The 27,327-nt window shown below is 43.0% G+C and overlaps 1 protein-coding gene across 7 annotated transcripts in view; it reads right to left on the bottom strand.

The window, feature by feature from the left end:
- FAT3 (FAT atypical cadherin 3) overlaps positions 1–27,327 on the bottom strand; it is a 669,400-nt gene that overhangs the window by 124,955 nt on the left and 517,118 nt on the right. For all 7 annotated transcript variants that reach the window (XM_033948992.1, XM_033948995.1, XM_033948996.1 and 4 more), the window contains 2 exons: positions 7,499–7,774; positions 3,602–3,812 (listed from right to left, as the gene is read on the bottom strand). In XM_033948992.1, coding sequence (XP_033804883.1) covers positions 3,602–3,812; positions 7,499–7,774 — 487 coding nt within the window. The remainder of the gene's footprint in view (positions 1–3,601; positions 3,813–7,498; positions 7,775–27,327) is intronic.

Raw genomic sequence — 27,327 nt, 5'->3', positions numbered from 1 at the left:
TGACTAACATGATATAGAAAGACCAAGAGTAGAACTACAATAATTATAGGAAAGAAACAAATATGAGAAAACAAAATTGGTTATTAGGGGGAATGTCTGGAGCTTCATATGGTTGATGCTTCTTTAAAAAGAAACATTCAGTTAAAGGTTTAAATTAATTTCCAATGTGTGCAGTATTTATTTTCAACAACAACAAAAAAACCACCAAAATATTCCACAGGAAGAAGGAAAATCCAAAACAAAAAAACAGTGGAACCGATGTTCTGGATGACAACATTTATTAAAAATTTATTAAAATAAATTAAAAACAGTCAATATAGTTAAATGCAGCTACATGTAAAAAGTGCACATGGGATACAAAAATACACATAGTAGAGCAAATGTGTAGTACTGTATGCAGGTGGTGCGGATCCGACACGGTCCATGTTTTGGCTATAAATAGCCTTCCTCGGGGGTCCAATATATGATGATAGACCGATTTGAGTGTAAATTAAACCATCGAGTAAATGAATCCAATATTGTAAAAAGCAGCTCTAAAGCAAATCCACAAATAGTGCAATCAAAAGCAGCGAGAACAGCCTCACAAAGCATGTGGCTAGCAGGAAGCGGTATTTCTTTTCAGGAGTTCTTTATTGTCATGCTTAATAATCTGAGCTTTGGCTCATCTGCCCATCCCCCACCTCTCACTGCTTTCCTTTTTTTTGTTTTTTTATTCCTGGCCTTGTCAGTCTCCCTCCATGGTACTGGCAATATTCCTCAACTGTTGTCTCCTCCAGGGTAGGATTAACCTTTTGGTGGAAGAACATTGAGTCTCCAATGTATTATAAACATATTTTCAACTCCCCGCATGGGTCTGACAGATGAAAACCAGCAGAATAAGTGCTGCTCACTGATTCCTCTAGGCCAGTGCTTCAAAAACTTCAAGCCAAGCACCCCCTAGATCAAACAAATTTCAACCGAGTACCCCCGAGCTCTGAGCAGCAGAGATTTAAAATGGGCATTTTGTTGTCAAACAGTAACTAGGTAACATACATAACAAATACAGGTCACTGCAATTGGCATCAGTGGCACGGTATTTGGGGCACCTGTCCTCTTCACCGCACCCTGCTCCTTCTCCATCCCTCCCACTACTCCTTCCCTCATACTTCCTGCCTCAACTTCCTGCTCATACCAGCGACGGCTCTTCCTCTGACGTCACTTCCTGGACCCGCACTTAGGAAGTGATGTTAATGGAAGAGCTGAAGCTGGCACGAGCAGCTGGTTGGAGTTGATGCTTGTGCTGGGAATGTTAAAGAGGTTATGGTGGAAGGGAAAGGACACGTGTGGCAGGAAGGGTTGGGGGTGGAGAAGAGGTTGAGGGACGGGTGCCACCGCCCCCAGGTGCCTCTCACCCTCGCTATGCTACTGACTGGCATACAGACCAGGACACACTTGGTGTGATCTGTTGTATTTGAGCCTCATATAAACTGGCCAATCAGAACGGCATTTAGCACCTGTATACATGGAATTTAGGCGCACCCACTTAGGCCAATGAAAACCATTGACTACGTTTTACGTGGCGCGATCATATACATTATTGAGTAAATCCACATTGTATGAACATTTTTTTCCAAATTCTTGGTTAACTAAATTTCTGTATATCACATTATTCTTGTATTTTTCCATAGCATAATCTTTTGTTAACCGCATTGAACTAAGGGTTATGTGGTCTAGAAATTCGCTATTATTTTATGTTATTCTATAACACTGCGCCTAACTTTTAGAAACACCCATGCGCCTCCCCTTGCCATGTCCCCTTTTGAGGGTCATGTACTAGTACTTACGTGCACCACTTTTTAGAATGTACTTAGAAAGGATTGGCCCGTAACTTCTAATTAGTACTAACTAGTGTGAATTATTAGGTGTTAACTGCCAATTATCAGCGCCAATTACTTTGTTAAACAATTACGTTGTGCAAGCATATCTGTGCTGCACACAGATTTGAGCACGCAACTTGGGTCACACCATACAGAATCCATGCCTTATTGCATGGGCACTGAGTTACTATTTGCCCAGGCACATAATATGACCCAGCATAGCCTAGTCACCCTCCATCCGATCTCCCCCCCACCCAACAGTATTCCTGTTCCTCCAATCTGATGCCACCCGATCCGATCCCCTCCCAAGAAGATCCTCCCACCTACTGCAATCTGATTCCCCCCTCCAAGTCCCTGCCTCGCTCCAAACTGCCCTTCTCCCCAGTTCTCAACACAGATCTCTGGGACTTATGTGGTCATCTAGTGGGACAAGGTGGCAGCAGTTCTCTTGTGCTCCTACCCTGTCTGATTCCCTTGGTATCAAAATGGCACCAATGACTCTTAGTGGTAGTATTGTGGTTCTACCCCTGGGAATCAGCTTTCTGTGAGGCTACCACCGCTTGGGGTTGTGAATGCCATTTTGGAATTTGGTGTGTGTGTGTGGGGGGGGGGGGGATAGTATTAAAGTATAATTTAGCTGGTGGCAATCACTGTCCGCTAGATACATATGTTAATTTTCTTTAAACATACTCGCATAAAATGTACCCTTTTGGACTTGGTTTCAGTTCAAGATCCTTTTATACACATACAGGAGGTGGGAGGGGTGGGCTTATTTTTGGGGATGGGAGGTTGGTCTTAAGTTATTTATGTATAGTTTCTGAACATATTGCTAATTTATGTAAAATTTCTTACGCTGTGTATCAGCTATATTTTGCTATATAAAATTAATAAACAATTTTTAAAATAAATAGAAAAATGCTGACTGTTTATGTGCAAGTGTAAAGTCTACATTAGGTTTTACCTATAGACGTCAAACAAATTTTCAAGGTGAAAAAATTTTTCTTTCAAAATCTGACTAGGATGTACACAAAAAATTAGTATCTGGTATTTGTGCTGGTACATGTTCCATGTAAAGTTAACAGGCATACTTTTGAAAATGCAAACATACACATGAAAGGGTTAACCCTGCCAGAATTCCATTCCAAGCCTTTCTGCACATTAAATTATGCAGAGAGTGTGAGCAATTTTCAAGAATGCCCATTTTTTTTTTTGTGCTGAGCCTCCTGTTTTATGTGTGGAAATGACTTTGAAAGTCGTTTTGCATGCGTTACAAATGTTTATGTTTTTTGAGAGCTTTTATACCACTGCTAATGACTGGGGAGTCAATTCAGAGCGGTTTGCACGAGCTTCTGTAGAGAAGTTACCATACAGAGTTACAAAGAGCTTCCGCGAGGTGTTACAATACAAATAATCTGTGGAATTCAAGATTTACTATATGCACCCGTTTTGCATTCAGAAATGTCACTCCTGCTTTACTTAAAACATGAATAAATGCTATCTTGCACTTCATATATTTGTTTTTCTTTTTTAAACTTCGGCGCTGGGTTTTTCTTTGAGACCGTGAAGCATTTGAACTTTGCAGTCAAGAGCGACCTCGGCTTATCAGACAGGCAGGGTTCAGAGCAAGCTAAAGACTTCATCCTGTTACTGTTGGTCTTTGAGTCTGTTGACACACAACCTACCAACCACTGAAACATTTGCTACACGCACGGCGATGTAAATTTTTTTAGTGAGCGTGCTCTAACCTGCTTCGATTGTGTACAGCAGCTCTGCGTTTTCTCCTTTGTCTCTGTCCAGAGCAGTCACTTGTAGCACTGCGGAGCCAACCGCAGCGGATTCGAATAGAGATGCTTCGTACAAAGGGCTGGTAAAGTACGGACTATGATCGTTCGCATCTTCCACGTTAACAATGACTCGTGCCAAGTTTCGTCGATATGGAAACTCCTGGTCTCGAACCTTTCAGCAAGACACAGAATACAAACACACCTTCAGAAACAAATTATTGAACTTATTACATGTTATATCCGTATTATATTTCATATTCATAAACATGACTTTGTAGTTATATCGCTTATGCTATTTTGTTGTTACGTGCTATCGGTATTCGTTTGCATTGTTTAATGTTTGCACAAAGGGTTAGCTGAAGGGACAGGTTCGGTGACCCTCCCTGGTCTATCTTTAAATGTGCTTGTCGTTCTCTTCCAAGCACTGGCAGAATTTCCCTAATGCTACCCATACCAGTTCCAGCCATCTTTCCTCTGCTGCGCCCTACCCCCACTTTGACATAACTTCCTGTTTTCACAGGGGTGTGGCAGAGGGAAAATGGCAAAGCTGGTGTGGGTAGTGTTAGGGGAAACGCTGTCAGTGCTTGGGAGGGGACAAGAACTGCACATAAAGCTAGCTCTGAGGGGAGGATTGCCAGATCCAGGGATGGAGGCTTTGCCTGTTGCAGGGGAGCAGGCTGAGGGGAGTTTTTGGCGCCTTGAGCCACTGCTTTCCCTGATCCATGCCTTGAAACAATCCTGTTTACACACATTTTGGTTTTGTTAGGATTGAAAATTGAGTCTAAACTTTGCATTAAAGGATAGGGACTTGAATAACGCCTTTTTGTAGTTACACAACCTTATTCAAAGTTTACATATAGGTACTTAAGCATTTTTCCCTGTCTGTCCGGCGGGCTTACAATCTATCTAATGTATCTGGGGCAATGGAGGGACTAAGTGACTTGCCCAGGGTCACAAGGAACAGGGAGAGTTTGAACCCACAACCTTCAGGGTGCTGAGGCTGTAGCTTTAACCACTGCGCCACTCTAGAATCAAAATGTAGTGACAGTGAAGCCATTGTGACATCACTGATGATGCTGGCTCTTAGGCATTGGTGGAATGAGGCATTATGACATCACAGTACCAGCTCTGGTTATCAGAGGTTGAAATTTTTCATACTATTTATTTATTCACTTTTCTATACCGTTCTCCCAGGGGAGCTCAGAACGGTTTACATTAATTTATTCAGGTACTCAAGCATTTTCCCCTGTCTGTCCCGGTGGGTTCACAATCTATCTAATGTACCTGGGGCAGTGGAGGGATTAAGTGACTTGCCCAGGATTACAAGGAGCAGTGGGGGGGAGGGGGGGTTTGAACTCGCAACCTCAGAGTGATGAGGCTGTAGCTCTAACCACTGCTCCCCATTTAGGCACCCCAATGTTGCATGGCGAGAGCCTATTCTATAAGAGCACCCGGGCACCCAGATACCATTGCAAAATAATGGTGTAACATGACTTTTGTGCACCTTACAAAATTTGCGCACCCACAATGACATCAGCCACAGACCCAGCATAAGTGCAGTTGCCCACTGCCCACCACTCTAGTCACCAGATTAACCATTCCCCCTAACCTTATCCATGGCATTTGTTTGTCTATCTTGTCTGTTTAGAACGTAAGCGTACGTCTGGTAGCGCTATAGAAATAATTAACAGTAATAGGAGTAATAGTGGTTGCGTAACTGTGGGCAGATATGCGTAACTTGCAGCATTCTATAACTTACCCCCTCTTTTGCAAAGGTGCACTAAGCTTTTTAGCACATGCTAAACACGTGCTCAACGCTAACGCCTGCATGTTATCCTATGGACACGTTAGCGGTTAGCGCACACATTGATTTAGCGCGCGCTAAATCCGTGCTAAAACGCTCAGCAAGCCTTTGTAAAAGAGAGCCTTATTCACATAAGTGGGTGATATTCCTCTGTGTAATTTATTTAAGTCTGACATAGTAACATCTCGTAGTAACATAGTAAAAGATGGCAGATAAAGACCCGAAAGGTCCATCCAGTCTGCCCAACCATACACTCTCTATAAGTTAATGATTTAATTTAAATTGTTCTTTTTCTTAGATATTTCTGAGCCAGAAACCCAGAGCTCTGTGCTTAGGTTCCATCTACTGGAGTCTCCATCAAAGCTTACTTCAGCCCATCTAAACCATCCCAGCCGTCGAAGCCCTCTCAAGCCCATCTTCAACTGAATGACCATAAGTGAGACACAGACTGTGAAAGAATGCCCAGTATTTGCTTTAGTTCTGCGATATATACCATTATTTTCTGATCAGAGATCCTCTGTGTTCATCCCATGCTTTTTTGAACTCTCACCATTTTCCTCCCCACCACCTCCCTCGGGAGCCCATTCCAGGCATCAACCAGCCTCTCCGCAAACAAGAATTACCAGGTATACGCCACCATTCACAATGCTTTTCGCTGCTGCAATTACATGGTTGCAGATGATTTTGGGTGGTATTGAAGTCTGGATTTTCTAAAACCGAACTGTTGATTGTCACTTCAGATCCTTTGGAACACATGCACCTTTTTCATGCATGCTCTCAATGGCTACAAAAACAAGCGGGAGAAGTACCATGTAATTCCCAAATGCATGAACTACTCAATTTTGGGGGGCTTTATATATTGTTGCCAAAACACAGTCTGTTGGCAACAGTATATAAACCCAAAAAACGTTGTGTAGCGAGATCATTGAGCTGAAGGGTTTCGAGTTCTTTTCCTCCATAGTTTTGTGCTTTTGTAGCATGGTGAGTCTATAATTATTCCAGAGTGGATAAGAACATAAGAGTTGCCGCTGCTGGTCAGACCAGTGGTCCATCATGCCTAGCAGTCCGCTAACGCAGCGGCCCTCTGGTCAAAGACCAGCGCCCTGACTGAGACTATCCCTATCAGTGTATGTCATTGTTCAGCAGAAACTTGTCTAACTTTGTCTTGAGTCCCTGGAGGGTGTTTTCCCCTATGACAGACTCCGGAAGAGCATTCCAGTTTTTTACCACTCTCTGGGTGAAGAAGAATTTCCTTACGTTTGTACGGAATCTATCCCCTTTCAATTTTAGAGAGTGCCCTCTCGTTCTCCTTACCTTGGAGAGGGTGAACAACCTGTCCTTATCTACTAAGTCTATTCCCTTCAGTACCTTAATGTTTCGATCATGTCCCCTCTCAATCTCCTCTGTTCGAGGGAGAAGAGGCCCAGTTTCTCTAATCTTTCGCTGTACGGCAGCTCCTCCAACCCCTTAACCATCTTAGTCGCTCTTGGATCCTTTCGAGTAGTATCGTGTCCTTCTTCATGTACGGCAACCAGTGCTGGATGTTTTGTACATATACAATCTATGCTCAAAGGAACTCCTATGTAACTATCACATGAAAGAAAGTACAGTAAAACCTTGGCTTGCAAGTGACTTGGTATGCAAGTGTTTTGCAAGACAAGCAAAACAATTTATTAAATTTTAACTTGATATACAAACGAGGTCTTGTAATTCAAGTACATACAGTATTTCGTATTTAAGTTTTTGGGATGTGGAACGAATCATCTGAGTTTCCATTATTTCTTATGGGGAAATTCGCTTGGATATACAAGTGTTTTGGATTACAAGCATGTTTTCAGAACGAATTATGCTCGCAAACCAAGGTTTTACTGTATTATCTTTTAGCGCGTCTACTTTTTAATGTATATGCATCCCTTTAACATTTTATAATAGCCATTGTCCACTTGTTAAATGCTTCATATGAGGAAAATGCTTTACAAAATTACTCCACAAAGTAAAAACAAGACAGTTTAAAGCGGCAACATTTGTGTGCGATTGTAAAACATCTGCCTTACCATTACGGTAATGATGTGCCTGGACTGGGCTTCGTGGTCCAGCTTTTCAGCTGTGTACAGCACCCCGGTGTTTGGATCAATCCTAAATTTTTTCATGCTGGTGGAATCGAGGCTGCTGTGAATGGTGTAGCCCAGCTTGTGTTTCTCATCTTTGTCTGTGGCACCGATTTGCATTATTTCTGTGTCGGGGAGGATGTCCTCAGAAATAATAACTTCGTAACTTGGCTGGGTGAATTCAGGACCATTGTCGTTGTTGTCAAGCACTTTGATGAACACCTATAAAACAGGGAACACAGGTTACTGGATTTTCATGAAGTTTTCCAGAGGTACCGAAATGCACGAATGTAGGGAAAAGGAGAGTTGCAATGCACATCATTAATCTGAGTCTCCTATCGGTGAGAGAAGACTGCTCGGGAAAACAGAATTCTAAGGGAGAGCACCCCATGCAACAGCTATCAAGAACAAGGCCCAAATGAAAGTCAGAAAGATCTATAATGGCGATGCGACGATTCAAAATAATATCATCTCTTCCAAAATGCAGCTAGTTGGTTCAGGTGCAGAGCTGTCAGCTACGCATGCCAGATGCTGGGGTGCTCTCCCTTAGAATCTGTTTTCCACAGCAGTCTTCCCTCACCGATAGGATGTGCTTCGGTATTAGAGGGATGGATACTTGAGGAATTTGTCTGAAGCTGTGTTTTGCTTAGTTATTGTATGGGGTTTGTTTAGTGAAAAAAAAAAAAAATTGTCAATAAAGATTACAATTAAAAATTTAGTCCACTTCTAAGGCACAAAGAAGCATTCACATTACTTCTCTTCAACACATATTCCCGACGTTAATAAAATTCACCAGCATAGGAATGTGGTAAGAATTGGTTGCAGTTTTAGTGAGTTTATATTTAGTGAATACTTGATATACCGTCTTCCAGAAGGAGAATCAAAGCAGTTTGCAAAAAAAAAAAAAAAAAAAATTTCATAAGAAAGAAAAGAACTACAATTTAGTAACAGGATAGACAAAATAAAGAAGGAGAGGAGGGCAGTGTAGAAAGGGCAAGGGCTCATTTCTAAACAGCAGCCGGACCAGATCCGTGTGCCTTCAAACTGGCTCTGAATCAAGGATATGATCGCCTGGCCCAGATATCCCAGACGAAGGGGTTCTAGAGAGAAGGTAGGATGTGAAAGAAAGCAGAGTGGTGCATTGGCCGCAGACGAGAGCAACAGACAGAAGGAAGAGTGAGATAGTGTTAAGTGAAGGAACATATGAGTAGAGCACATGAGAGCGTATACAGAGTAAAGAGAGAGAAGAGTTAGGAGGGAATCCCTAAACAGAGTACCTTGTGAGTCAATGTCAAAAAATTATGTTGGAGTCGATAGGGTGCTGTATTAAAAGTGGAATAGCATGAATGTGTCAGTGGGCATGGGAGAGCAGTTGCCTAGATATGTATTTAAGGTAGACCACATTAATAACATTACAGTAGTCCAATGTGGACACCACAAGAAAGTAGAGAAGTGTTGCACGAGCACTGTCATCTAAATAGCTGCAAAGAGACAGGATATAATGCAAGTATTCATGCACATGGGTAGAACTGAACTGGAGTTCTCAGACATTTGCATAGATTATAAAATATGTTAATCTATGCACCACGTTTACGAATAATCTAGGTGTGGACACTTACCCTTGCTCAAGAGCAGTTGTAACTGTCCATACCTGCAAGGTAGGCACAATTTCTGTCACTTACATTCAGTAGTGTAGTAAGGGGGGAGGGGGGATGACCGCTCCGGGTGCCCTGTCAGTGGGGGTGCTGGCACCTCTCCGCCCCACCACACCATGCTCGCGCCATCTCTCCCCCCACCCCATAACTCTGTAGATCTTCGCTAGTGTGAGCAACTTCTGCCTCTTGCTCGCACCAGCCTGGTTCCCCTCTGAATCACTTCCGGACCAAGGGGCCAGGAAGTGACATCAGAGGGAAATCCGATGCTGGCACAAGGAGCATGCTGCAGAAGCCACTCGCACTGCAAAGATTTAGAGGTTTGGGGGTGGGTGGGAGGTTGAGCGCGAGTGGGGAGTGGGAAGTAGCAGGGAGGGCGCAAAAAGGATGTTGCGTGGAGGGGGGAAGAGTGCGCTACTGCCCCGGACACCTTCTACCCTTACTATACCACTGCTTACATTAGTATGTTATAAAGACGCATTAGCACCTATCTGTTTTTATAAAATAGTACCTTAGTTGGCATCTTAAACCATCTTAAACCAGGCAACTGATCATAAAATTAACCTCCACATGCATTAGCATATACCAGTGCGGTAGTGTGCTTCAGTAAGTCTAGCTGTTAGCTTGTAAATAGGCGTCCCTGACAAAGTGAGGTTGTCTTAAATCCAATTAAGGCATATTAGAGTTTAGAGTGTAAAGCTGCTAAGAAAAGAGAGATACTCATTGTTTCTGCATATAATTTGCCTTGAGCTTTGAATGAAAAGGTATCAACTAGATACAAAAGCAAAATAATGATTAAAATATAAGACTTCCCATACTGGGACAGATTAAAAGTCCATCAAGCCCAGTACAGTGGTGCCTCGCATAACGGACGCCTCACACAGCGAACGCTGCGCACAACGAACTTTATGTCTTGATCCGTACAACGAACTTCGTTTCACACAACGAAGTCGCCCGAGCTGCATCCTTCCGCGCAGGCACTGCGCTTAACTGCCCTCTCTCCGCCTGGTTCCCTCTTGCCCCCCCGACTCCCCGACACGATCGGGGCAAGAGGGAGCTCAAGCCCTCTTGCCCCCCCGACTCCCCGACACGATCGGGGCAAAAGGGAGCTCAAGCCCTCTTGCCCCCCCGACTCCCCGACACGATCGTGGCAAAAGGGAGCCCAAGCCCTCTTGCCCCGCCGATTCCCCAACTCCCCGACAATATCGGGCCAGGAGGGAGCCCAAGTCCTCCTGGCCACGGCGACCCCCTAACCCCACCCTGCACTACATTACGGGCAGGAGGGATCCCAGGCCCTCCTGCCCTCGACGCAAACCCCCCCTCCCCCCAACGACCGCCCCCCCCAAGAACCTCCGACCGCCCCCCCAGCCGACCCGCGACCCCCCTGGCCGACCCCCACGACACCCCCAACCCCCTTCCCCGTACCTTTCTGTAGTTGGCCGGACAGACGGGAGCCAAACCCGCCTGTCCGGCAGGCAGCCATCGACGGAATGAGGCCGGATTGGCCCATCCGTCCCATAGCTCCGCCTACTGGTGGGGCCTAAGGCGCCTGGGCCAATCAGAATAGGCCCGGGAGCCTTAGGTCCCTCCTGGGGGCGGGGCCTGAGGCACATGGGCCCAACCCGACCATGTGCCTCAGGCCCTGCCCCCAGGAGGGACCTAAGGCTCCCGGGCCTATTCTGATTGGCCCAGGCGCCTTAGGCCCCACCAGTAGGCGGAGCTTTGGGACGGATGGGCCAATCCGGCCTCATTCCGTCGATGGCTGCCTGCCGGACAGGCGGGTTTGGCTCCCGTCTGTCCGGCCAACTACAGAAAGGTACGGGGAAGGGGGTTGGGGGTGTCGTGGGGGTCGGCCAGGGGGGTTGCGGGTCGGCTGGGGGGGCGGTCGGAGGTTCTTGGGGGGGGGCGGTCGTTGGGGGGAGGGGGGGTTTGCGTCGAGGGCAGGAGGGCCTGGGATCCCTCCTGCCCGTAATGTAGTGCAGGGTGGGGTTAGGGGGTCGCCGTGGCCAGGAGGACTTGGGCTCCCTCCTGGCCCGATATTGTCGGGGAGTTGGGGAATCGGCGGGGCAAGAGGGCTTGGGCTCCCTTTTGCCCCGATCGTGTCGGGGAGTCGGGGGGGCAAGAGGGCTTGAGCTCCCTTTTGCCCCGATCGTGTCGGGGAGTCGGGGGGGCAAGAGGGCTTGAGCTCCCTCTTGCCCCGATCGTGTCGGGGAGTCGGGGGGGCAAGAGGGCTTGAGCTCCCTCTTGCCCCGATCGTGTCGGGGAGTCGGGGGGGGCAAGAGGGCTTGAGCTCCCTCTTGCCCCGATCGTGTCGGGGAGTCGGGGGGGGGCAAGAGGGCTTGAGCTCCCTCTTGCCCCGATCGTGTCGGGGAGTCGGGGGGGCCAGAGGGCTTGAGCTCCCTCTGGCCCCGATCGTGTCGGGGGTGCCAGGGACCACACGGAGTCACCCACCGTACCACCCGATTCGGGTAAGCGCAGGTATCGGTGGGTGGCTTATTTGCGGGGGGGTGCCTTATTTTACATTTTTTTCTAAAAAGGGGGGGCTGTCTTATTTGATGGCCCTGCCTTATCATCGGGGAAACACGGTAGAAAAAAAAAAAAAAATGAACAGTTAAGTCCCAGTTTTTGCCGCTGAGACTCTGCCCTCTCACTGTAAAATTAGACTCTACTTAGTCTGTCTTTAAATTTAAAAAATGTGTGTTGTTTTAAAAAACAATTATGTTTTTAGATGTATCTAAATAAAAATAATAACCAAAAATTTATCTTTTTTTATGTCATCTTAGCATATTTTATGCTGCAGAACGAATTATTTTGTTTTACATGTATTCTTATGGGAAAACGCGTTTCACACAACGAACGTTTCACATAACAAACTTGCTCCTGGAACGGATTAAGTTCGTTGTGTGAGGCACCACTGTATTCTGTTTCTAGTGGCGGCCAATCCATCTCAAAAGTACCTGACAATATACCGAAAGAGTAAGGGCTCCTTTTAAGAATGCCGCGGTAGCGGCTTTACCGCGCGTGACTTTTAATCACGCGCTAGCCGAAAAACTACCACCTGCTAGAGAGGAAGTGGTAGCGGCTAGCGTGGCCAGCGGTTTAGCGCGCGCTATTACGCACGTTAAACCGCTACCGCGGCTTCGTAAAAGGAGCCCTAAAAGACTTTCATTGCTGCTTATCTATATATATATATAAAATCGGAGGTATGTATGTGTGTATGTATGTGCCGCGATCACGCAAAAACGGCTTGACCGATTTGAACGAAACTTGGTATGCAGATCCCTCACTACCTGGGGTGATATGTTCTGGGGGTGTCGCAGCCCACCTGCACACGTGGGCGGAGCTACAAACAGAAAATCAGATTTTACCCATTCATGTCAATGGAAAAAATGTAAAAAGCTGCCATTCTCACAGTAATTCAAAAACGGCTTGCCCGATTTGAACGAAACTTGGTATGCAGATCCCTCACTACCTGGGGTGATATGTTCTGGGGGTCTCGCGGCCCACAACTCTATGTTGCTTGCTCAAGGGTGGGTTCACCCAAGAATTTATATGTTCTTGCTCCTGGAGGTGAAACTAAAATTGTTGTTTATAATCAAGTTTTTCGTTAGTTGTATTGTATTCATTTTGTCAAATATTTCACATTATAATTTGAATATATGTGTGTGTGTGTATGTATGTATGTTCCAGCATAACTCTTCAATGCATGGACAGATTTCAACCAAACTTGACATACACATTACTTACTATCTGAGGACAAACACTGTGGGGGTGGGAAGGGGGGGATATGTAAAAATGATTGAAAATGACAGATTTTAGTATCTACCCCATAGTGTTTTCGGGCTCACACATGAATACTCAGCATAACTCTGAAACACATGGAGAGATTTCAACCAAACCTGGTACACATATGACTTACTATCTGGGGAAAAATATTGTGCAGGTGGGACGGGGTAAAATACTGTGGGGGTGGGAAGGGGGTGATATGTTAAAATTATCAAAAGCGACAGATATTAATGTCCAACCCATAGTTTTCGGGCTCGCAGAGATGAATACCGACACTCCCGATGCCGTTTAAGTCTTAGTTCAGCCCCATAGAGAGGGACATTCCTTTGGGACATGTGGAGGGTAGGGGGTTGGGACATGGGGGTGGGGCATATGGGACATGTGGGGGGGGGGTAACGTGGGGGGTGGGACATGTGGGACATAGGGGGGTGGGACATGTAGGGGGTTGGACATTTTGGGATAAATAAATATCCGGGCAGTGCCGGGTAATCAGCTAGTCCTAGATATAAGCAGTGGATTTTCTCATCTTAATGTTTCAAGTTTCAAGTTTATTTAAAATTTCTTATACCGCCTAATCAAGCCTTCTAGGCAGTGTACAAAAATGTTAAAACCATCTATTAACTAAAATACAGTTAATCAAGGTTTATGGACTTTTCATTTAAGAAATTATCCAAACCTTTATTTGAAACCCTGCTAAGCTAACTGCTTTTACCACATTCTCTAGCAACAAATTCCAGAGTTTAATTACACAGTGAGTGAATAAATATTTTCTCTGATTTGTTCTAAATTTATTACTTAGTAGCTTCATTGAGTGTCCTCTAGTCCTTGTATTTCTGGAAAAAGTAAACAAGCTATTGACATCCACCATTTCCACTTCATTCAGTATTTTATACGTTCATTCATTTCTCTGTCATATCAGTAATTTTACTTACCTAGTAATACATAACACAGTAGATGGTATGTGGGGTCCAGGACAATGATTGTCGTGGCATAAAGATCAATAACGGCCAATGCCATTATTCATGCTGGCCTCCATTCCACCAAATGATCAGATCAAAAGGTCAAACATTACTAGATATTGAAGTCCATTGCACTTTATCTTATTCTGCCAAAAAAATGCTGCTCAGGAAGGCTTAGGAATCATTTCAATCTGCTCTTTAGATATTAAGTTCTGCTGTGTGATGGCTGAGGCATCAAGAAGTATTCCATTTTTATTTATTATTTAAAATAATTTATATTCCACCGATCCTACACTACTCAGCAAATTATAATAAACATATATAACAAAAAATGTAAACAAAATGTGGGCAGTTATAAAAGATGTACAAAATCATTTTCCCAGTTGCTTACTATAAAACTTATCAACTGAGGCAAAAGTCTCAAGGAAAGGGTTGTTCATTCAAAACTTTCCACCCCTTTTACAAAAGATTCCTTTGAGCGTTGGAGCTTTTACTGCCGCGGCCAGTGCTAAAAAATGCGCTACAGTTTTGTAAAAGGTGGTGGTGGTGTTTGTTGTCCTCCTCCTCCTGTACTCAAAATAAACATGTAGAAATTGAGAGCGTCTTCAGTCAGCTGCATAGTTACCTTCAAAATAATGACCTTCTCTTACCTTAAGCAGAAATAAATCCACTCTTGTGTATTTTCCCCCGTCCCCACAGGAACTCATTTTCCTGGTCTTTCCCCGCGAGTTCTTTTCCTGTCCCTGCCCCATTCCTGCCAGCTCCGTCCTCATCTGCACAAGCCTCAAACACTTTAAAATCATAAGTAGCAACATTCTAGAGCTCAGATTGTGATGTCATAATGCCTCATTCCACCAATGCCTAAGCTCCGTCCTCATCTGCACAAAGCCTCAAACACTTTAAATTCATAAGTAGCAACATTCTAGAGCTCAGATTGTGATGTCATAATGCCTCATTCCACCAATGCCTAAGCTCCGTCCTCATCTGCACAAGCCTCAAACACTTTAAAATCATAAGTGTTTGAGGCTTGTATGGTTAAGGCAGAGCTTAAAGGAATGGGGCAGGTATAGGGACAGCAACAAAATTTGCGGGGACGGGTCAAGGAAATTGAGTTCCTGTGGGGACGAGGAAAAATTTCCCCCATGTCCTTCTCTATTGTGTATCACAGGTCAAGTCTTGAGAAATTCTGCTTCCCGCTCTCAGCTCCTTCAACTTCTGAGTAGCACAGCTACATTTCCCACTATGGCTCTTTGTGATCTTGGGCAAGTCACTTAACCCTCTACTGCCTCAGGCACAAACATATTGTAAGCCTTCAAGGAAAAGGAATCCTAGTGTACTCACTTTGAGCTACAACTGAAAAAAAGATGTGAGCTAAATCCAAAATCCCTTCCCTCTCTTCTCTAGTCAGACTTCTCCGTTTCCCTCGTGTTATTCCATTCCGTATCGTTCCTCTTCATCATTACATCTTGCACCTCAGAGGTGGATCTTGCAAGCTGCAAAATCACAGCCTCACTACGGCCTTTTGTTTTAAGTGCTAAATATGAATGTTTTCAAAGTACGAAAGCAGAGGGGAATACGAGCACAGAAGTATCACCAGATGAAAAGAAGCTCAGTAGGCTGCAAGTGAAATTTTATTCAGACAGAAACTCAACACTGCAGTATTTCAGCAAAGTATTGCTTTAGCGATGCAAAAGTGTCGGTGTCTTTTGCAGCTACAGCATATGACTGTGCTGTTTGAACACGCATTTGTTTGTGAAATGAGGAGCCAAGGACATTAACCCAGGCAGGCAATACTTTGCTGAAACACTGGCAATGTTGGGTTTCTATTTGAATATAATTTGTCTCCGTCTTCACTTGTGCCTGCTGCATTTCTTATTATCCATGTATTTTCACAGTATCAAATGTAGTACTTCTGCTGTTTTTCAAAAAACATATTTGGATCCCTGGCGTTAAACCAAACTAAGAATTTCTGAAGGGACTCTTCCGTTTGGGACCAAATCATGAAGATATTCTTCTATAAATCTAAAGTACTAATAATTTCTGGCATGTTTTAATTTCAAAAACTGAAGGAAATTTAAGTACTAATGTTTATGTGAAACCGACAGATTGCAATAATTATCTACATTATTCTAATTGTCACCCTGAGAAACTCAAGGATTCTTTACCCATCAATCAGTTTTTATGCATTGCATAAGAAGAATTTGTCATAAATTTTTGTCCCGAGGTTATCCCATTCATGTGGTCAAAAAGGCGCTCTACGTCAATAGGGATTTATTACTGCAACCAAGGAGACAAAAACAAATGGACAGACAAATTTGTGTGCAGGGTTTCACCAAATCCTCAGCACAGATTGCTAACATTATATATAAACATTGGCACGCTTTAGCTCTTCCAGTTTTTCAATCAGGTCTATGTACTGTATAGCCTCTTTCAGAGGTCCAAACATTAGTAAAAAAAAAAAAAATAGTATATACGTATGATACGGGTAAATTTAATCAAGAAGGACAAATTAAAGCCACCAATAAAGGACACACTATGGGCTCCTTTTACTAAGCTGCGATAGCGTTTTTAGCGCATCCAGAATTTTAGCGCGCACTAAACCCGCGCTACGCGGCTAGAGCTAATGCTAGCTCAATGCTTAGTAAAAGGAGCCCTTTGTGTGGCAAGTGCTCTTTTTGCACCTTGACTATACAAAGTATATTCTGGGTGCATCCCCACATAGGACAAAGTTACACCTTACCTTCATGTGATTCAGATTTTGTTGAGTATATCATTTTATGTTCAGGTAAAAACATTTATATAGTCTGTTATTAACATGGGGGAAGCCTCTGCTTGCCCTGGATCGGTAGCATGGAATGTTGCTACTCTCTGGGGTTCCGGAATCTTTTGCTACTCTTTGGGATTCTGAATGGAATGTTGCTACTCTTTGGGTTTTGGCCAAGTACTAGGAACCTGGATCGACCACGGTGAGAACAGGCTACTGGGCTTGATGGACCATTGGTCTGACCCAGTAATTCTTATAGATCAAACAACTAGAGAACATAAGAGCCATTTGCATACAGTCACTATCACTGTCCCTATGATACTGCACTTTCTACATATGGGTCATCAATTTTCTCAGATAAGAACATAAGAAATGCCGCTGCTGGGTCAGACCAGTGGTCCATCCTTCCCAGCAGTACGTTCACGCAACGGCCCTCAGGTCAAAGACCAGTGCTCTAAATGAGTCCAGCCTCACCTGCGTACGTTCCAGTTTAGCAGGAACTTGTCCACCTTTGTCTTGAAAACCTGGAGGGTGTTTTCCCCTATAACAGACTCCGGATTAGATCACTGTATCGCAAACTGTGTGACGCAGAACGCTAGTGTGCCTCCTGAGATTTCCGGTGTGCCGCGAGACGCTGGGGAGGAGGAGAGGCACCGGCGCTCACGGCGAGAGGCACATCCTGTAGGCAATCAGCCGGTGCCAGTGCCTTTCCTTCTCTCTGCGCGTCTTCCCTTCTGGCAACCCTCACTGGTGGCTCAGGGCCCGACTGGAGGGTCTTCGTACATGCGCAGACATCAACACGATGACCACGCATGCGCATGGCATCATCGCATTGACGTCTGCGCACTTCCGGATGCCTCGAGCCGTGACCACTACGTTTAGTGTGGTGCGGCTCGACAAATTTTTTTGAGATACTGGATTAAATGGACTATTATTGACAGAGTTCCTCCTTCCCCCTTAGGAGGAGACAGAGCTCAACGTTTATTAGAGAAAGAACAATGGTGGCTATACCACCTAGGCGGCCTCTCCCAAGGGGTTTGAATGATAATATAGAGTGGAATTCCATCATATAGTGTTTTTTTTAATAAGTAATTTCATAAGTATTTTTGTTAGTATATCATCTCATCCAAATTAATTATGTTTACTCTGTGAGCAGGATTTAAGCTTGTGTTGGTTCAATACGTGACCACATGATGCCGCAATGACATCAAGTGAGTCTCGTTAGGCCTCGCATAGGATGCTTTCAAATGTTCAGGAGGCGTCTCCTTTCAGTTTACTTCAATATAAGGTGAGAATTTAAGTTTATTTTTTGCGAAAATCTACATACCCTGATTGCTTTTCAATGAAAGGCTCCTGAAGAAGCAATGAAACAGGGCACCTCGTTGAGCCCTACAGCAGTGTTTTGATAAGATCTCCGAAGGGGACCCATTCATAGAAGCAACTGCTATATACGGATTGTCAGTGAGTTCCACATAGCGTTGGAGCCAGATACAGTAACCCCCCTTTTTACTAAGCCGCGGCAGAGGTTTCTACCGCTGCCCAGAACGTTAAGTGCTCTGATGACGCTCCGATTCCTATGAGTGTTGGGGCAGCGTCAGAGCATTTAGCGCTCTGGGCCATGGTAGAAACCTCTACCGTGGCCTAGTAAAACATATAAACATGATGGCAGATAAAGGCCAAATGGCCCATCTAGTCTGCCCATCTGCAGTAACCATTATCTTTCTCTAAGAGATCCCACATGCCATCCCACGCCTTCTTGAATTCAGACACAGTCTCTGTCTCCACCACTTCTTCTGGGAGACTGCTCCATGCATTTGCCACCCTTTCTGTAAAAAAGGATTTCCTTAGATTACTCTGGAGCTTATCACCTCTTAACTTCATCCTATGCCCCCTCACTCCAGAGCTTCCTTTCAATTGAAAGAGACTCAACTCATGCGCATTTACGCCACGTAGGTATTTAAACATCCACCTTTCCTCTAAAGTATACAAATTGAGATCTTTAAGTATGTCCCCATACGCCTTATGACGAAGACCACGCACCATTTTAGTAGCCTTCCTCTGGACCGATTCCATTCTTTTTATATCTTTTCGAAGGTACGGCCTCCAGAATTGCACATAATATTCTAAGTGAGATCTCACCAGAGCCTTATACAGGGACATCAATACCTCCTTTTTCCTACTGGCCATAGCTCTTCCTATGCACCCTAGCATCCTTCTAGTTTTCGCCGTCACCTTTTCAACCTGTTTGGCCACCTTAAGATCATCACACACAATCACACCCAAGTCCCGCTCTTCTGTCATGCACATAAGTTCTTCATCCCCTAAACTGCACTGTTCCTTTGGGGTTTTCCAGCCCAAATGCATGACCTTGCATTTCTTAGCTGCCAAATTTCAGACCATTCTTCAAGCTTCACTAGGTCTTTCATCTGCAAAGAGGCAAATCTTATCTGACAGCCCTTCAACAATATCGCTTATAAAAATATTAAAAAGAACAGGCCCAAGAACAGAACCTTGAGGCACACCGCTGGTAACATCCCTTTCTTCAGAACGATCTCCATTGACCACTACCCTATGGGCTCCTTTTACTAAGTTGGCGTTAGTTCTAGCCGCATAGCGCGGGTTTAGCGCATGCGGCAATTCTGCGCACACTAAAAACGCCATCGCAGCGTAGTAAAAGGAGCCCCACCTCTTTTATGAAGCTGCGTTAGTGTTTTTTTATCTCCGGCCGCGGTGGTAAAAGCTCCGATGCTATGATAAAAAATGTTAACGCGGCTTCGCAAAAGACACCTAGTTACAGAATTGCCCTTATTATGTCTGACACACTAACAATAACTGGGATTTTTAGAAATTCCCTGCTTTGGAAATTTTAAGACTACAACTCTGAACAATCTCTGTAAAGTTATATTGTCATACATAATGCAAATTCTAACAAAAAAAAAAAATCTGCATTTCCTTAAATGAGTTGCTAATACCAATCAATATTGCTATCAACAACCAAATAAACTATTTTCATGAAATTAATGTTGACAAAAGATATTCATAACTAGTTCAGACTAAATCCCCAAATGCAATTTATGAGAATTCTAAGAAAATATTTTATGTTATGTAATATGTTTGAAAATTAATTGTTTGGTTTTATTTATTAGCATTTTGCAAAGCTACTGCAAAAATTACAACCATTTTTTTTTTTTTTTTACATATAAACTATCATGATGTACAAAGTGTTCTTTTTCCTCCCATCCCCCAAATGTATTCTTCAGGACTGCAAATGCCTTAAATTAATTCTGGAAAACTCATACATTTTACAGTATGCAGTGTGACTGGAAAGGTTTGACCCACCTCTCTTCACATTTAAGCACTGCCCTAATTTATAGTCGGAGCATGCGTTCCTCTATAAAAGATTTTCTTCTCCATACTGGCTTCCTATTTCCCACAGCCAAAGGCATTTTAAATAAAAGATCTCATGGGCCACTGAAGCTTATAAATTAGGCAAAAGTGAGGCTCAGAGTACTACTAAAGATTTTATATTCAAGACGGTGACAGAAGGACCTAAGGAAACACAATGGAATCAAAGCAGGACAAAACCCCCATGCAGGAAGTCTCCCCAAAGCCTGTTTTAATGTTGCCGAACACAATTACCTCTGGTTAATTCACAAACTCATTTTGAGAAAATGCTGGGAAAGTGCCAAGAACTGCTTTGCAAATGACTTAAACAAGAAGTATCCACTTGGTTAATTGCTTGGCCGGGACACTGTGTTGTTGTACTACAAACTATTAGGTTCCTGAAACACTTAAAGTTGGCTTATGAGTGTTCATCATCTGAACATCTAAACATCTCTTGATGAATGAAAAAGGAAAGAAAATGTTCCTTCTAATTTTTGATGGGCTGTGGACCAGATTCTTTAAATGGCATGGAGAAAAAAAAAACATTTTTCTGTGTGTGGCTACAATCAAAGCAGTTTATATCTTTTAGACAGGTACTTATTTTGTACCTGGGCAATGAAATGTTAAGTGGCTTGCGCAGAGTCACAAGGAGCTGCAGTGGGAATCAAGCTCACAACCTCAGGATGCAGAGGCAGCTACTTTAACCACTAGGCCACACCTCCACTCCACTGAGTGTTGAGTTCCGAGATGTCATCGTTTATAAAATAGGGCACAGTGCACATAATACTGACACAGCCACTTGTTCAAATGATCATCTGTAAACCAGTGAGTGGTCTCCAACTCCAACCCTTTGCAGGGCCACCTTTTGGATTTGTAGGTACTTGGAGGGCCTCAGAAAAAAATAGTTGATGTCTTATTAAAGAAATGACAATTTTGCATGAGGTAAAACTCTTTATAGTTTATAAATCTTTCCTTTTGGCTAAGTCTTAATAAAAATATTGTCATTTATAGCTAAAGAGACATATGATCAAGAAACTCTTTTATTTTACTTTTGTGATTATGATAAACATATGGAGGGCCTCAAAATAGGACCTGGCGGTCTGCGAGTTTGAGACCACTGCTATAGGCTAAGGCTCTTTACACCTGCATTGTGATGTCATAGAACTCTATGGTTATAGAAACATAGTCTATATCCACATAGCACAACCTCAAGAGTATAGGATAACAAGTCCAAGTGTTACTCTTAAGGGAGAAAAGACCTCAGTGTCTAATAGGGAAAATCAAAGCAACCCATATAGACAGGCTAGTTGCAAATATCACTTGCAGCCAGCAGACACATCCTCGGTCAAAAACTCCCAAAAAGTTGAGGACACAATTTCACAGTGAATTTCAACAGTCTTAATTCACCCGCTTCAATTTCTGTCAAGAAATCCCTGAAGAAGTGCACCAGCGAAACAGGGAACCCTGTTGGATTATGCTAGTGGTGATATTTAGTAGCTGCTATGCTCTGAGTTTGTCTCCTATGGAGTGATTTTCTCCTGCTTCCAAGCTCCAGGATCAAGTTCTTGTGTTTGCAATTTGATTGAGAAGACAACAATTTTCAGATAAGTGTTTTTTTTGAAAACTTTTTGAGACTTAGAATTAAGACTGTTGAAATTCACTGTGAAATTGTGTCCTCAACTTTTTGGGAGTTTTTGACCGAGGATGTGTCTGCTGGCTGCAAGTGATATTTGCAACTAGCCTGTCTATATGGGTTGCTTTGATTTTCCCTATTAGACACTGAGGTCTTTTCTCCCTTAAGAGTAACACTTGGACTTGTTATCCTATACTCTTGAGGTTGTGCTATGTGGATATAGATTTATTTAACAGCCTCTCTTGGTTCTATTTATTTTTTTATAGAAACATAGTAACATGATGGCAGATAAAGGCCAAATGGCTCATCCAGGCATCCACTATCTCATCCTCTCCCTATTGGCTAAGGCTCTTAACATTTGCATCTCCTCTTCCTATAGGCTAAGGCTCTTTACACCTGCATTGTGATGTCATAGAACTTTATGGTTATAGAAACATAGTAACACCATGGCCATCCACAGCATCCACTATCTCCTCCTCTCCCTTTTGGCTAAGGCTCTTAACATTTGCATCTCCTCTTCCTATAGGCCAGTGGTCTCCAACTCAAACCCTTTGCAGGGCCACCTTTTGGATTTGTAGATACTTGGAGGGCCTCAGAAAAAAATAGTTAATGTCTTATTAAAGAAATGACAATTTTGCATGAGGTAAAACTCTTTATAGTTTATAAATCTTTCCTTTTAGCTAAGTCTTAATAATAATATTGTCATTTATAGCTAAAGAGACATATGATCAAGAAACTGTTTTATTTTACTTTTGTGATTATGATAAACATACCGAGGGCCTCAAAATAGTACCTGGCGGGCTGTGAGTTTGAAACCACTGCTGTAAACTGTTTAAACTGCTACGTGAAAAACCTGTCACGCTATTCAAACAACAAAATCAAGCTTTAAAGGCACTTAATTGATGTCATCATTTTAAGTTTCAAGTTTATTAGTGCATTTGATGAATCGCCTATTAAAATTGCTAAGCGATGTACAAAATCCAAATAAAGAATAATAAAAAGAAACTAACATTTAACAATGTGGTTACATAAAATACAGACATGAATCGGGAGGGAAAAAGTTAAAAGTTACAATCTTAAATTTTTGGTAGAAAAAAGGAAAGAACAAAAGGTAATTAATCCATAGCAATGTTAGGAGCATCTCTAAAAAATATAAAAGTTTCAGATATTAAAAGCATCATTAAATAGATAGGTTTTTAAAAATTTTTTAAATGTTGCGATGTCATTTTCAATTCTAATGTATTGTGGCAAAGCATTCCACCATTGAGGTCCCATCACTGTGAACATATCAGATCTTCATGTTCCTATGATTTTCAGAGAGGGCACTGAAAGCAGATTTTGACCAGATGATCGAAGTGGACGTTGAGTTCTGTGTGGGATTAGATATCTAGATATAAATTGAGGTTCATTAGATGCTAGTGTTTTGAAAGTAAGCAACATTATTTTAAAGATAATCCTATGACCGATTGGCAGCCGGTGGGCGTCATGGTCATATTTTCTCGCGTTATATATTAATTTGATGGCTGTATTTTGTATTAACTGAAGTCTCCTTTTTTCTTTCTGGGTAATATTAAGAAGAAGTGCATTGCAGTAGTCAAGTTTTGCTATTACTAAGGAATGAATGAGTATCTTAATCGAAGTTAAACTGAGAAATTTGGCGATTGAGCGGATCAGTCGTAATTTAAAGAAGCAGTTTTAGACAGTAAGAGAAATGTGTTCGTGATAGATCAATTTATCGTCTATTATTACTCCGAGGATTTTAACAGAGGAGACTAAGTTGAGTGGAATATTATTAAGAATGAATGGATTTGACAGAGTTAAGTCTTTTTTCCAAGAGAATAGCATTGATTTAGTCTTATTTATATTTAGCGCTAATTTGTTTGTATTTAAGTGAGGCTCAGGCTGAACAAGTGGCTGTGTCAGTATTATGTGCTCTACCTTACTGCTTAAGTGCCTTTTTTCTTTTTAGATGCAGCACTTGGATCCCCTGAAGAAGTTTTAGTGAAACGGGTCCCCATCGGGAGATAAGTGCTTGCCAGTTGATGAATTTTGATTGCATGTTGGGATCAGGGCTGTGGAGTCGGTAGAGAAATATTTCGACTCCGACTCCTCAGTTTCTGGTACCCACGACTCCGACTCCAGGTACCCACAATTGTCTCCTCGACTCCAACTCCACAGCCCTGGTTGGGATAATATTACCCGGTTGGGATAATATTATTATATGTTCAATGATGGAGGTTTTTTTTTTTTTTTTTTTAATGCCAATGAAATAAATCTAGTCCATTTTAGAGGGGTTAATCCATATTGCTTTATAGTTTTGAACCCCCTCTGGACTTCTGAGGCTTTTTTCCTCCATTTTTTTGGTAGATGAGATCTCATTATTTGTTACTGCTGTGCAAAATTTGATCTTTTGCGTTTGTTTTAATGCTTGTTTGGAGAAATAGCCAAGTGGTCAATGCATCAGGCTGACAAGGAACATAACTTGGTTCAAATCCTGCTGCTCCTTATGATCTCAGACAAGTCACTTAACCCTCCATCGCTTCAGGTACAAAATATTAGACTGTAAGCCTTCTGGGGATAGGGAAATATCTAATGCCCCTGAATGCAACTCGTCTTGAGCTACTACTGACAAAGGTGCGAGATAAATCCAAATAAGCTAGCTGGACAAACCTCCTGAATAGTGATCTCTAAACTATCAACCTCCTGAAATTCCTGCTAGAACAAAACTAGTTGTGAAATCAACCTGCTGAAATTCGGAATGTGTGATCAGTTTCTGTTTCAGTAGCCTAATGGTTAGTACGGTGGACTCAGATCCCGGGGAACTGGGTTCAATTCCTTGTAGTTCCTTTTTACCCTTGATAAGGCACTTAACTCTCCATTGCCCCAGTCATAAAAATGCCTTAGATTGTGAGCCCATCAGGGACAGAAAGAGTATCTGCATATTGTGTGTACAGTGCTGTGTACTTCTAGTAGTGCTATAGAAGTAAGCAGTAGTAGCTTCCTAAAAAATCCCATTATCTGTATTTCATTTGATGTCAAAAGTCATTCACCCTTTTTTCATTTAAGTCAATGCTCTAAAGAATCCTCTTACCAAATGTTATTACTGCCTTCCAATCCAAAACACCGGATCACTGGAGAAGGACATCATGTTTGGGAAGATCGAAGGAACCAGGCGAAGAGAGCGACCTGCAATCAGATGGCTGGACACGGTGAAAACAACCATGGGGATGATGCTGGAGGACCTTACCGGACTAGCACAAAAACGATTTCTTTTTAGATCTGCAATTCATCAAGTTGCTAGAACTCGAGCATGAGTCGATGGCACCTAACAACAAGAACCTTCTATGGCTGGAAACCGTTACATTAAAGTAACGAGTATGACATATGGCTTCTGCAGAACTACTCTTCAATGGCAAAGATCTACTATTTAGTGGAAGGAATGCATTCTAAAATTACTAATGGAAGGTCAGGCTCTTCGGAAGATCCAAATAATGTCCATGCGGGCTCAGCGTGGCTGAACGTAGGAACGTGGCACCTAGAAAGCTGAAAAGGCATTTACAGATGGTTTCAGAGATGCCTTGGAACTCTGATCATTTTTCAAAAGTAAGCTAGATAGTCATGGGCCAAAATCCCTTGGGCACACGTTTGGATTTCTTTTATTGTTAGCAGCTACTATTACAAATTGATAGAGAGATTTGGGAGGAGGAAGTAAACTCTGGATCAAGTCCCAAGCAGCCCATATAACATCAGAAAGGAGAGACTCCTGAATCAGGATTCTTTTTGGTGGATTTTTTTTTTTTTTCATCTTTTGTAGCAAAAGCCCAGAGAGAACAAATTCTATCTTAGAAGGGTCATAGGAGGGCGGTGTACAGCTTCAGCCTGATAAAAATGATCTCTTTTCCAAGCATGGCCTTGAGCAAAGATGAATTAAGGGGAGTTAAAAAAAACTCACTGACTTGCCTCTAACCTAGGACTGCTAGAAGTTAATCAATCTGACAGATGCCTTCATAGCTTGTATGCCATTAATAAATCAAAATTTCTCTTTCTCCCCTGCTTGAATCACAGCATGAATGCATTTATATAGATCTTTTCTGGCACAAAATATAGCAACTGTATTCTTGCTACAGGTTCAGAAGGAAAAACTAACAAATGTCTCTGAACATTCAAGCACTCAGCTTTGTATGATGCTATAGTTTGGCATCTTTCGTTGACATTCTCATATGAGGAAAGACTAAAGAGTTTGGGGCTCTTCAGCTTGGAAAAGAGACGGCTGAGGGGAGATATGATCGAAGTCTACAAAATCCTGAGCGGTGTAGAACGGGTCTAATTGGATCTATTTTATTTTTATTTTTTTTACTGCATCAAGATTTACAAAGACTAAGGGATACTCGATGAAGTTACAGAGTACTGTATTTCCCCATGTATACGCTACGGCCTATACATGGGTTTTACAAACCCGTGTAAGGGGCGCGGCCTAGTTATATGAGGCGATCTATATAAAATTTTTAAATCATTCCCCCCACCCCTGGTATCTTTTTAGGAAGCCCTCTCGCTGGCGCGTGGCTTGGGTCTCCAGCAGTGGAGGGCCACCGCAATCTCTTCAGCATCCGGCCTGCCCCCGCACTGCTTGATGAGTGGCTAAGGTCAGTTTTCGCGAGTCCCGTGAGTCTCGCGAGAGCTGAAGTTGGCCATTCAGTGGATGGCGCAGGAGCAGACCGGATGCCGAAGAGATCACGGCTGCCCTGCACCGCTGGAGACCCGAGCTGCGCACCAGCGAGGGGGCTTCCTGAAAATGTACCAGAGGTGGGGGGGGGGAGATGAATATAAAAGGCAGAGGAGGTACCAAAAGATAAACCGCGGGTAATACCATGGGGTGGCTTATCTTCCATTTTTTAAACATAGGCTGCCCTTTTCTGCAGTCTATACATGGGTGCGGCCTATATGGGGGGAAATACAGTAATACTTTTAAAACCAATAGGAGGAAATATTTTTTCACTCAGAGAATAGTTAAGCTCTGGAATGCATTGCCAGAGGATGTGATAAGAGCACTGCTTGCCTTGGATTGGTGGCATGGAATATTGCTACTATTTGGGTTTTTGCCAGGTACCCATGACCTGGATTGGCCACAAGTAGGAGAAAAACCAATGGAGCACTTTGACTCCAAAATAGCTCAACTGGTGGAACAATAGATCATGGCTGACAGAATCAAATGCAGAAGTTACATTAAAAAAATCTGAAGAAATGCAGAATTTGGCCTTTCAGTATGGTCATTAAGTATCCACTGCACCGCAGAGAACCAGCATTTGGATTCATACCGCATCAGGAGATGCCCCTGAGGTTGCCCCTGACGAAGGATACGAAACGGGGCTCTGTAGGGCGATCAGCTGGCACCCCGTATAAACCACAGCGGTCAGCAAATTAAGATAAGTTCCTGAATTTGGAGCATTTTTTGACTTATGATAAAACTGATAAGACCGACTAAGACAGGAACTTCTTTAATGTCAAATTAGATGCGTTTTCAATCTTTGATCTTAAATTCTTCAGTTGGCTTAGTTAAGACACTAGGATATTTGGGCTGCAAGTTAGGGCTTTTGTAA

This window comes from Geotrypetes seraphini, chromosome 6 (assembly GCF_902459505.1).
Source record: "Geotrypetes seraphini chromosome 6, aGeoSer1.1, whole genome shotgun sequence".
Classification (NCBI taxonomy): Eukaryota; Metazoa; Chordata; class Amphibia; order Gymnophiona; family Dermophiidae; genus Geotrypetes; species Geotrypetes seraphini.
The sequence above is the reverse complement of the archived record's forward strand: the minus strand, read 5'-3'. Positions and strand labels throughout refer to the sequence as shown.